Source organism: Otolemur garnettii, unplaced genomic scaffold, assembly GCF_000181295.1.
Source record: "Otolemur garnettii isolate 467f Iridium unplaced genomic scaffold, OtoGar3 scaffold00008, whole genome shotgun sequence".
NCBI classification, from domain to species: domain Eukaryota; kingdom Metazoa; phylum Chordata; class Mammalia; order Primates; family Galagidae; genus Otolemur; species Otolemur garnettii.
The window spans coordinates 13,745,992-13,757,858 of record NW_003852403.1 but is presented as its reverse complement, the minus strand read 5'-3'; the positions used below and the strand labels follow the sequence as shown (position 1 = coordinate 13,757,858).

At 51.9% G+C, this 11,867-nt stretch overlaps 1 protein-coding gene across 1 annotated transcript in view; it reads left to right on the top strand.

Moving 5' to 3' along the window:
• The first annotated feature begins 4,451 nt into the window (after positions 1-4,451).
• Positions 4,452-11,867, top strand: part of LOC100944044 (cadherin-23) — a 31,066-nt gene continuing 23,650 nt past the window's right edge. Inside the window, exons 1-6 of the mRNA XM_023509483.1 lie at positions 4,452-4,637; positions 5,121-5,228; positions 6,609-6,711; positions 7,876-8,001; positions 8,763-8,966; positions 10,809-11,267. Coding sequence (XP_023365251.1) covers positions 4,491-4,637; positions 5,121-5,228; positions 6,609-6,711; positions 7,876-8,001; positions 8,763-8,966; positions 10,809-11,267 — 1,147 coding nt within the window. The 5' untranslated portion in view covers positions 4,452-4,490. The remainder of the gene's footprint in view (positions 4,638-5,120; positions 5,229-6,608; positions 6,712-7,875; positions 8,002-8,762; positions 8,967-10,808; positions 11,268-11,867) is intronic.

Genomic DNA, 11,867 nt, shown 5'->3' with positions numbered 1-11,867 from the left:
ACCCAGAGAGCTTCTCCATACCTACTTGGGAGAGGATAAGAAAGGAGGTCCCAAGGTGCTGGCTCTGACTTTGTGTGATGCAGCCCTCTCTGGGCCTCAGTTTCCCCATCCATAAGATGTTGGAAACAATCTTCTCTCAACCCCTCTTCACAGGGATATTGTCGAACACCCTGAAATCTGATAGCAAAGGCCTGTGATCTTGAAGGGTCCCAGACTCCTTGAGAATCTGATAGAAAATGCCCCTATGTCATACCCAGAGAAAAGGCTTCAAGGCAGAGGAAGGATGAGCATCCTTAGCATGAGGCCCTCAGGAGCCCCTGGGCACACTCAGGGACCGAAAACACCCAGCTCCCTCTGCTCATCGCATCATCACCCATAGTAACCTTGACAGCTGTCATGCTCTTCTCATTGGTCAAGCAGCAGAGTTTGTCCTGAACTTGGGAATGACAGGTTTTACTCATTTCTGTAGGGCAGGCATCCCAAACCCAGTGGCCCACTGGAGTCATCCAAGAACATACAAGGGAGAAGGGGTTCAGGACAGACAATAAGGAGCAGCAGGGACTGTGGCAGCTGCAACTCCACTCCCAGCAGTTGTAGTCACATCAAAGCGCAGGCACACGATGCCAGGCCTTCTCCTTGTTAAAAGAAAAGCAGAAATCCAAATCTTTGTGAAATACCTTGATTTTTAATTGATCATTAGGTAAATATTTATTTAGTACTCCCATGTGTCACCATATGCCAGGTGCTGAGCTTACAGAACAGATACACCCCCCCCAGAATATATGTTCAGTTGGAGGGCATAGGCACGGAACCGATTTAAGTCAATGACTTAGTATGTTGGGAGATGCTGAGTGCTATGGAGAAAATTAAAACCAAGCTGGAGGATGGGGAGTTCCAGGGTGAGGGCAGTAATTGTAGACAGGAAAAGACCAAAAAGAGATGAGAGATCTCTTTGGAGTCCTGGGAAGAGCTTCGCAGGCAGAGAGAACAGCAGTGCAAAGGCCCTGAGGTCAGAACATGCCTGGTATGTTCATGGAGGAGCAAAAAGACATTGTGGCTGGTGTATGAAGTTGAGCAAGGGGGAGAATAAAAAGATGAGATCAGAAGGGTAGTGAAGCCAGATGTTGGGCGTTGAGGGCCATCATGAGGGCTTGGCTTTTGCTTTGAGGTAGGAACCATAGGAGGTCTTTGAACAGAGGACAGACGTGATTTGAGTTAGGCTTTAATAGGACCATTCTAGTTCCTGTGCTGAGAACAGACCACAGGGGCTAGAGATGGGAACAAGGAGGCCTGATGGGAGGTCTATGCAATCACTGAGGCTAGTGATGGGGTAGCTGAGACAGGGTGGTGGCACTGGAGGTGGTGAGAGGTGGCCAGCTCTGGCGTATTTCAGGGGTAGAGCCAGCAGCATGTGCTGACTGGTCAGCTGTGGGGTGTTAGAAGTCAAGGTTTGGGCATGAGCAGCTGGAAGGATGACCCTGTCACAGGCAGATGGGAGATTGCAGACATATGCTGGAGGTGTCCTCCCTGCAGGAAGGAAGAGCAGACGTTTAGAGCCCTGAGATTACTCTGAGACCACTGAACCTGGTTCAGAAGTGATCAGTGAAGACGCAGAGAGCTGAGGATGGCCCAATGGTGTGCTGGAGCCACCTGGCATGGGCCACAACATCCTTTTCTCCTGTCTCCTCCCATCTCTGAATTCACATTGGTAACTTGAAAAGTTAACACCTGCTACAAATCAGGGCTGCTTTCTGTGGAGAGCTGGTTTAGCAACACACCATCAGGTGAAGGCAAACACCCGGAACCCCAACTTGAAGGTGGCCTTCCCAGCACTGCAGCCTGAGCCTGGAGGCACTCCTGAATATAGGGAGATGTCAGGGGTGATTAGGCTCTTGCAGGCCTCACTGTGCCCTGAGGAGGAGCTCTGTGGTTGGAGGATAGCTGGGAAACACCTGAGTCTTGCCCAGCCCCCGCCTTCTGAGCACCTCCATCTGCCCTTTCTGGTCAGGCCCATTCCTGGGACCCCTTCTGTGTATCCTCATCCTGAAAGCTCACAGTTCCCTGAGAAGGTACTTGGGCTCCCTTTCAGGATCTCCCTAATGACACACAGAATGGGATAGGCTTTGTTCAGCACCAGTACAACTTTGAGGTGACATCTCTTTATTAGCCCATTTTTCAGATGAAAACATCAAGATAAGGCTCCGTAATATGCCCAAGGCCTCAGAGGAATAAAGATGAGAGATACAGACCTAGATACACTGGACCAAAGGCTGTGCTTTTAACCCCCTGTCTCTAGAAGGTGTGCAGGGTTGCAGAGTTCTGGCCCCAAGACAAGCTACAAAGGGAAGGACCTTTGGCCCACTCAGTTCCCAGGCCCTGGGTCACCGGGCCTGACTCCCTGAGCCTTCATGGGGATGTGATGGTGTCTCCCCTTGGCTTTAGAGTGGGCAGGAGGCCACCTGCTCACAGGTGGCCAGGGCCTGAGATAGGGCTGGGAAACCCCTAGAAAGGGAATCCCCAGTTCTTTGGAGACCTTGGAGTATCAGGCTCAGGAAATCCTGCTTCCAGCAGCTTCCGCCCATCAGGCTGGGTGAAGCCTGTGGAGACAGAGAGGAGCCTGGGAGCGGAAGGGCTGGTAAGAAATCCCAGCTGCAGGTGGGACTCAGAGGGGCTGTTTTTCTAAATCAGAGCAGTAGAAACTGGAGGTGAGCAATGGTGAGGTAGGATGTGAAGAGTCAGGCAAAGAGAATTAAAATTGTTAGAGAACTTAGGCCTCTGTCTTTGGTATGGCCTTATGTGCTGTGTGTCCGTGAGTAAGTCAGTGTACCACTCTGGGCCTGTTTCCCCAAGAGTCAGAAGGGAAACTGAAGGAAGTAACCTCCCCATTCCAGTTCCTGAGGGAGGGCACAGAGACCACCTTCTTTAGGCTCTCCCCACTTCCCTTGCTCAATTTCTCTCCCCTTTCTTCATGCCTGAGCCTCAGCAACCCCACCTCTACCTTCACTCCACCTGGGCTCCCTCTTGCTCCCCTGGTTTCCTTCCCCTCCCTCCTGCACCTCTACCATGGTCAGCTCTGCTTGGCATTGTCTGGAAGGACCACAGGTCCTATGGGAAGCAGAGAGCTGAGACCCAGAGCCCTAGGTTTGAATCCTCATTCCATCTTTAACTTGCTGTGGGAATGTGGACAACTCATCACCTTTCTCTGGACACCCAATTTATTTTCCAAAGGATATGAAGGGCTGGAGGGTTTCTGAGGTCCCTTCCAGGTCAGAGCCTGAGAATGCAAGGTCCTTTCTCTAGACACTCTGAGAAAGGATAAGACAAGGACTGAGCCCAGAGGGCCAGCTGAGGATCCTTAGAACCTTCAGGGAAAGGAAATCAGTCCTCATAGGCCTGGAGAACCCCACTGTGCTCCACCTGTGGCTCACCACAGGGGCTAGGGGGGCATCTCTGTCCCTCTGCCCTTCCCAATATTGACTTGTACAAGACATGGGAGGGATGGCATGCCGCAGAGTGCCTGATACCTTCCTTAATCAATTTCCGATCAATAGTGGTTAGAAAAAAGGGTGTGTATGGACAAGGAGCCCCCACTTTTTCAACATTACCACCTCACTCAGGTCAGTCCCTGGCCTGCCCATGGCCCAGGGAAGGGAACTGGTCTGGGACTATGAGCAGGCCTGAGCCCATCTGCACATCCCAGCCCTTGGCAGGTCCCATGAGGGCCTGAAGCTGGGAATGCTGGAGGACCCAAGTGCCAGCTGTCTCCTGGCCCTGACAAGCAAGACTTGCTGGCAGAGGCATGGAGAGGCCTGAGATCCCCATGACTCTTGGCCATTCCTGGCTAACTCTGGCCTCCCTTGGGTGGCGCCCAGGGGAGTTTGTGATCTCTCCTGTGGAAGGGGTGCTGCGGGTCCGGAAGGACGTAGAGCTGGACCGGGAGACCATTGCCTTCTACAACCTGACCCTCTGTGCCCGCGACAGGGGAGTGCCCCCCCTCAGCTCCACGGTGAGTCTGGGGGCCCTCTGCTGGCTTCACCTCGTGCCCTGTGCTCCCTATAGAGAGTCCTGTGACCAGGACTCATCACCCTTGTGCCCAGAGGGGCTGCTCTGGAGCCAGTCCAGGCCCCCAGGTGCCTCTGGGGCTCATCCAACACCCTGGAGAGGCTGCCCTCCAGCCAGACCTCTGCACCCCACCCCTCCTCTGCCTCTACTTTTTCTGCTTTCTTCATCGTCCTCTTGCCCTTTTTGCGATCTTTTTCTTCTTCCTTCCTCTTTCTCTTTTTTCTCCATGAGCAACTGTGCCTCCCCTCCCTCAATTCCACCCTGTGCCAACCTGCTCCCTCCCACCCATCACCTCTTCCTGGGTTGCGGTGTCCACCACCCCTTGTTCCTCTTTTCTCGTCTTCTCCTCCTCTGACTGGCTGCAGATGCTGGTGGGGATCCGGGTGCTGGACATCAATGACAATGACCCCGTGCTGCTGAACCTGCCCATGAACATCACCATCAGCGAGAACATCCCCGTCTCCAGCTTTGTTGCCCACATCCTGGCCAGTGACGCAGACAGCGGCTGCAATGCCCTCCTCACCTTCAACATCACTGCAGGCAACCGCGAGCGGGCCTTCTCTATCAATGCCACGGTAGGGCCAAGAATGATGCGGGGCCCCCAGGGTTTCTAGTCACAAAGAGGACCCTGCCCAGAAGCTTTTCTTCCACCACTGTCTGGGATCTGGTTCCTCCATGAGGATGGGGTCTTAGAGTCTCCAGTGAGCCATCTTTGGGGTCCACCTGGAGCCACCCTGAGGTTTGTTATGTGCCAAGATGAGGCCAGAGCCTTGGGGACCACTTGGCTTGTACCAGGATGTACCAGAAAGGCCTTACTCAACCTCTTGGCGTGTCACTAGACTCCTGACACCATAGGGTCCTCAGAGGGCCCATCCCTTAGAGGCAGCAAGACCTGGGCATTGGTGGGTCACTCCCACTTTGGCAAGACCCTGCCAGCCCACATATGAGCTAGTAGTCCATTTCTTAGGCAATTTAGGGAGGGGATTTTCAGCCTGGAGCTGCCACCTTTAAAGTGGGATACAGATTTTCACTCAGCTCACCAGTTATCCACATCCCAGACAGGGATCGTCACTGTGAACCGGCCCCTGGACCGTGAGCGGATCCCGGAGTACAAGCTGACCGTTTCCGTGAAGGACAACCCAGAGAACCCACGCATAGCCAGGAGGGTGAGGCTGGAGGGCAATGCTGGGAACAGGGCTGGGTGCTAGAGATACACAGAGAGAACACATCACTCCTCCCGTAGGTAGCGTGGCCTGGGCTTAGATGTACAGGCTTTGGAACACGCAAAGGTTCAAATCCCAGGTGCCCCTTTCTACCTATCAGTAGGTGTGTGGCTTTGGTAGGTTCTCCCAGCCTCCATTTTCTCTCCTACAAAATGAAGCTCACACCTACCCCCAAAGTTGCAGGGAGGATAAAGGGGCCAATGTATGTCATGTCCTCAGCACAAGGCCTGGCACACAGCAGACACTCAATGAATCCCAGTTATGTTTTTCTAGCCAGACCTCTGACACCCAGACACCACGCAGTTATACGTGCACATGGGTCTGTATGCCCTCACAAACACATGCTCTCAAGTCCTGGAAGGGTTACATTTGCCAAGTGGCTTTTTCCACAAAAGCCAAAGAAGTTAGCTATCTTTGCTAAAAAGATGCAAAGTAAACAGTCCCTTTGGGGTTAGGGCCGCACTCTCTCACCAGCCCATGAGGTCTGTGGCCCTGGCCAGGAGTCCTAGGGCCTGGGTCATCCAGTTCTGCTCCTGACTCACTGTGAGGCTCTTTTCGGGGCCTCAGTTCCCCATCTGTCTAGCCAGAGGAGACTTCAGGCTGGACGTACTCATAAGCCACCTGCCTCCCTCGCTGCTCCTCTGCTCCTTTCCTTCTTGGGCTTCCTACCTCCTTTTTGCTCCCACTTTTTCTTTCTTGCTCTCCTCTTCCCCTGCTTGTGCTTCAGCAGGGCCTGGGCCACCCCGGAAGCAGCAGCATTGAGTGGTGAGGATCAGAAAGCTCAGGGGCTGGTCGTCACTCTGCCACTAACTCTCCATGCAGCTTCAAAGGGTCCTTGCCCTCTGTGTACCCCACTTCCCTCACTTCTGGAATGCTGATGGCATCCAGGGGCACTGGGAGGTCCAAGGCTTTAAAGGCATGAAGTACGGCAGGGGGTAAGAGTCAGGGTGAACTCTGACCAGGGCTTCTGGCAAGACTTGAGAGTCTGAAAAATAGGAGCCGTCTTCCTGCCTGAAGTCCTGCCTTGCCATGAGGTGAATCAGATTAAATACCATTCCTATCCGCCCTCTCCTGAGACCCTCACAATACCTCTATGAAGGAATTGAGATCCCCATTTGCCAGGTTGGAAAACTGAGACCCAGACAGGGGAGAAGACTCACCCAGGGCCACCCAGTGAGCTTCTAACCAAGCAGCCTCTTGAACCTGGGTCTCTAGACCCCATGGCATGGGCTTTTTTGATCTACCACCTTCTAGCCCTCCTTTCCTATGGGGGACACTTGGCTAGAACATGGCCTCCAACCTGCCTCATTCCACCCTTCACAGGATTTTGATTTTCTGCTGATCTTTCTTGCGGATGAGAATGACAACCACCCCCTCTTTACTGAGAGCACCTACCAGGCAGAGGTGATGGAAAACTCTCCCGCTGGTAGGTGCTGGGCCCACCTAGGAACTCCTGCCATTTCCAGGCACCGCTGGGGTCTGGGGTGCCTGAGGACCTCCCTCATGTCCAGTGGGTGTGGGAGGATGCCGGAGGGGAGGGCACAGCTCTAAGACTGCTGGGCTGAGGCTGCTAAAGGGGCCATAGGTCTGGTTGGAAGAGGCAATTGCAGTCATTGGTTCCCCAGGGTGATCTGACAGCAGCCCCCCGTCTCTAAGAGGGGCATATAAGGTGTAAGGACTACCCTTGAAAGGGGGTGAGCCCAATCCTCCCTGCTCCCTCTGCTGCAGGAGTGCAGGGCATCCCAGAGGCTTCTGGAAGCTCGAGGGTGCATCTATAACCAGACATGGGGGGGCCAGCAGCCCTGGACATGTAGGCCAGCATAGCCCTTCCCCTATACATGTGCACTGACCAGCCTCATCTCCCTTCAAAGGGACAGAATTGCCCCTTTTGTGTGCCCCTGGGGGCCACCCACACTGCTCCAGTGTCCCAACACCTACCTCATCTCCAACTGGGTGTCTCCTCTATGTGAATTTTATTCTTAAGCCTGTGTGTGTATATGTGTGTGTGTTCACATGTGTGTGTGTTCACATGCCAGTGTGCATGGGTTACACATGTGCACAGACACAGGTACATGGTGCCCCCACGATGTCCTCATGTGCAAATATGCCCACCACAGAGGCACAGAGGCTCACAGCCAGTCTTGTACATGCTCAAGGCCTATGAACATGGCACACACACACGTACATGGATTCCTAGTCACACATGGTCAGACCCCGAAGATAGAGCACTTTGTATACACATGTGGACAGTGAGGTCCCTGTGTGGGGGAGGGGATGTCAGGGAGCCCCAGACCCTCCCGAGGAGCAGCCAGCCTCAAAGGCTGCTGGGAAGCCATGTGGCTCTGGGCGGGCCAGGGGCTTGCTCACCACTCTCGTGTTTTCTCCCCAGCAGGGCTTTGAGGCCGCTCCCCAGGCATCTGCGTTCAGTCTGCCAAGGCTGCCGCAGGCCCGCCCCCAGGGCCTCCCCACCCTGTCCACCTCACCTCCCTCCCCTCTCATCCATCGTCAGCCATGGCTCACTGATGGGGCACGGGAGGGGGGAGGGCGGGGCCTGGTTGGGCCTGCAGTGACCCCTCTCCTCCTGGCCCAGGGACCCCCCTCACAGTGCTCAATGGACCCATCCTGGCCCTGGATGCGGACCAGGATGTCTATGCTGTGGTGACCTACCAGCTGCTGGGCGCCCAGAGTGGCCTCTTTGACATCAACAACAGCACTGGTGAGGCCTCTGCACCACCCTGGGCTCTCCCCGTCTTCCTCTGGGGTGGGAATGGCCCTGCTGCTAGATCCAGGGCCTCCCTTGGACCCAGGATGTCCATGGAGACCCATTCTTCACTGTCCAGAGTCCCCATCTTGGATTAGACCCATCCTCACTGTCCAGAGTCCCCATCTTGGATTAGACCCATCCTCACTGTCCAGAGTCCCCATCTTGGATTAGACCCATCCTCACTGACCAGAGTCCCCATCTTGCAGCTGTATTAGACCACCCAGAGGGCTAGACAGGAAGCACCAGGAGGAGGCTTGGAGGCAACACAGGGAACCTGCTGGTGCATACCTCTCAGCTGAGGCAGAGAGCCCCATACCTGTCCCTTCATCTCCTGTGCCCAGAGACCAGGTCATATCAGTCTGGTCCTGCACAGGAGGCTTTTTAGGGGACAGGTGCCAATAGGGAAGCATACCTCTCAAAGGAGTAGATTAACCCCCCTCCCCACCCAGGCCAGTCTTCCCAGGCAGGCTTCATGAAGACAGCAGAGCTCACCTGCAGTGGGGACAACCATAGGAGACACATGGGGGCCTTCCCTGCAGACAGATGGTTGAACCTTTGGGGAAGAAAGTCATTGTGTTCCTTTCCCACTCCTCTTTTGTCTCTCCCCTTCATGCCCCCATATTTCTCTGTTCTCTCCCTATTGGCTCTCTCCTTGTCTCCCCACTGTACCCCTTTTCTTTTATGTCTCCCTGGCTGATGGCACCGGGTTCCAGGTGTGGTGACTGTGGGCTCAGATGTGATCATTGACCGGGAAGCCTTCTCACCCCCCATCCTGGAGCTGCTGCTGCTGGCTGAGGATATTGGGCTGCTCAATGGCACAGCTCAACTGCTGGTGACCATCCTAGATGACAATGACAATGTGCCCGCCTTTAGCCCTGCCACCCTCGCTGTCCACCTATTGGAAAACTGCCCACCAGGTAAGCAGGGGACAGGCTCCAAGGTTCAGCCTCTCCCCAGGAGCTGGTTGGTGGCCAGTGGGCATTGAAGCCTCAAGTTGAGCACAGAATCCATCTCAGGTGGGGAGAGAGGGCAGCACGGCGAGTGGAAGGGCACTGAGTGGGTGGGTCCTGCCCCACTGCCCTCCCCTGAGCCTCCGTGTCTTGTTTGCAACATGAGATTCTTACATGTGCTCCATCTGTGTTCTTGGAGGGAAAAATCAAAAAGGATCAACATGATTCCCATCAAAGTCTAAATATGGTTGGATTCTAAAGGTCATCTGGAAGAAGAAGAAAATTTTGAGAAATAAATAAAGACAAAGTTGCCTTAACCAGACACAGTAACATGTTACATAGCTACCGTATATAAAACCATGTGATGTGAGCCAAAGACTCTGGGGTGAAGTAGCCCTAATATATTTTAATTTTAGTAAATTAAAGAATATAGTATTATGTGACAGAGGAAGCAACTAATGAGAAAAAGTACTTATTCGGTGTGTAAAATTGATTTAGTATAATCTATATGTAATCTAATTATGTAATAATCTAATATTTAGTATAGATTCTCACCCCATATTGGACACCAAAATAAAACCCAGAGACATTCTAAAGAAAATACAAAAGAGTAGGCGGGCTCAGTGGCTCACGCCTGTAATCCCAGCACTCTGAGTGGCCAATGTAGGTAGATTGCCTGAGCTCACAGTTTCGAGACCAGCCTGAGCCAGAACGAGATGCCATCTCCACTAAAAATACAAAAACACTGAGGCAAGAGGATCACTTCAACCCAAGCATTAGAGGTTGCTGTGAGCTATGATGTCGCCATGGCACTCTACCCCAGGCGACAGCTTGAGATGCTTTCTCAAAAAAAAAAAAAAGAAAAGAAAATACAAAAGAATAGAAAACACTAAACAATAAGAGGTGGGGCAGCACCTGTGGCTCAAGGAGTAGGGCACCGGCCTTATATGCCAGAGGTGGTGGGTTCAAACCCAGCCCTGGCCAAAAAAAAAAATAATAATAATAATAAGAGGAAAATTCACGTGACAATCTGATTTCTGGATAAGAAGGTTCTAGGCATAAAAGAAATAGAAGAATTCAAAAGGAAAAAATATTAAATTTCTATATATACTGTATATAGATAGAGAGAGACAGAGTCTTACTCTGTTGCCTGGGCAAGAGTGCAGTGGCATCATCAGAGCTCACTGCAATCTCAAACTCCTAGGCTCAACTAATCTTACTGCTTTAGCCTCCTAAGTAACTGAGAATATATGTGTGTGCCTCCATGATCAGCTTATTTTTTTCTGTCTTCCATAGAGACAAAATCTCACTATGTTGCTCAGGCTGGTCTTAAACTTTAGGCCTCAAATGATCCTCCCACCTTGACCTCCCAAAGTGCTGGAATTACTATGCCACTGCACCCAGCCACAAATTAAAACTTCTTTACATTGGGTTTCTAAATAAATAAGTAAGCTTTTTTACATCGAACAATTATAGCCAATATTGAAAGGCAAACAACAAACTGAGAATATTTTGTTTCAGGTTGTTATAATTATGTAATTTGTATAAATCGACAGAAAAATGAGCAAAAGACAAAAGCAAACAACTTGCAGAAGATAAAACTGACCATTAATTTATAAAATATTGTTTAATTTAAAAATGTAAAATAAAATACCATTTTCCCATAAAATTGCAAAGATAAAAAATGTATCAAAGATAAATAAAAACTGGCTATCTTGAGAAAGGGTCCCTCGTGTACCCATAAACATGTGTTGGTGTGACCTTTCTGGAAGAGACCACTGTGCTCACTCCCTATTCCCTCCCCCACAGGATTCTCAGTCCTTCAAGTCACAGCCACAGATGAGGACAGTGGCCTCAATGGGGAGCTGGTCTATCGGATAGAAGCTGGGGCTCAGGACCGCTTTCTCATCCACCCTGTCACTGGGATCATCCGTGTTGGCAATGCCACGATCGACAGGGAGGAGCAGGACTCCTACAGGCTGACAGTGGTGGCCACTGACCGAGGCACCGTTCCTCTCTCTGGCACGGCCGTCATCACCATCCTGATTGATGATATCAATGACTCCCGCCCAGAGTTCCTCAACCCCATCCAGACAGTGAGTGTGCTAGAGTCAGCCAAGCCAGGCACTGTCATTGCCAATGTCACTGCCATTGACCGTGACCTTAACCCGAAGCTGGAGTACCACATCATCGGCATTGTGGCCAAGGATGACACTGACCGCTTCGTGCCCAACCAGGAGGATGCCTTTGCTGTGAATATCAACACAGGTACAAGGGCCTACACCACTCCCACCTGCCTCTTCCCTGACTCCCTGCCCAGTACCTTGGCCCCCTGCCTTCCTCCTTCTTTCTTATTCTTTCTCTTCCCCAGCTGCTCCCTTTCTACTTTCTTCTGTCCCCGATAACACTATATCCTTCCCTCTCTCCTTCTCTTCCTCCTCCTCCCTTGACCAGCTTCTCTGGCCTTTCTGATCCCCTCACTCTGCCCATCTCACCACACCTGGGTCAGCATTAAATATTACAATGTTTTGGCTGGGTGCCGTGATACACACCTGTAATCCCAGCACTGTGGGAGGCCAAGGTGGGTGGATCACTTGAGCTCAGGAGCTCAAGACCAGCATGAGCAAGAGTGAGACCCTATCTCTACTATGAAAAACTGAGGCAAGAGGATCACATGAACCCAAGAGTTTGAGGTTGCTATTACCTATGATGTCATAGCACTCTACCAAGGGCAACAAAGTGAGACTCTTTCTACCCACCCCCCAAAAAATATTACAGTGTTTTCATGTGTATAACTGTAGAGGAAAATGATACCTCTTTTGAATAAGCATTTTTCATAACTAAGTGGTTGATCCCTCTCTTCCTATG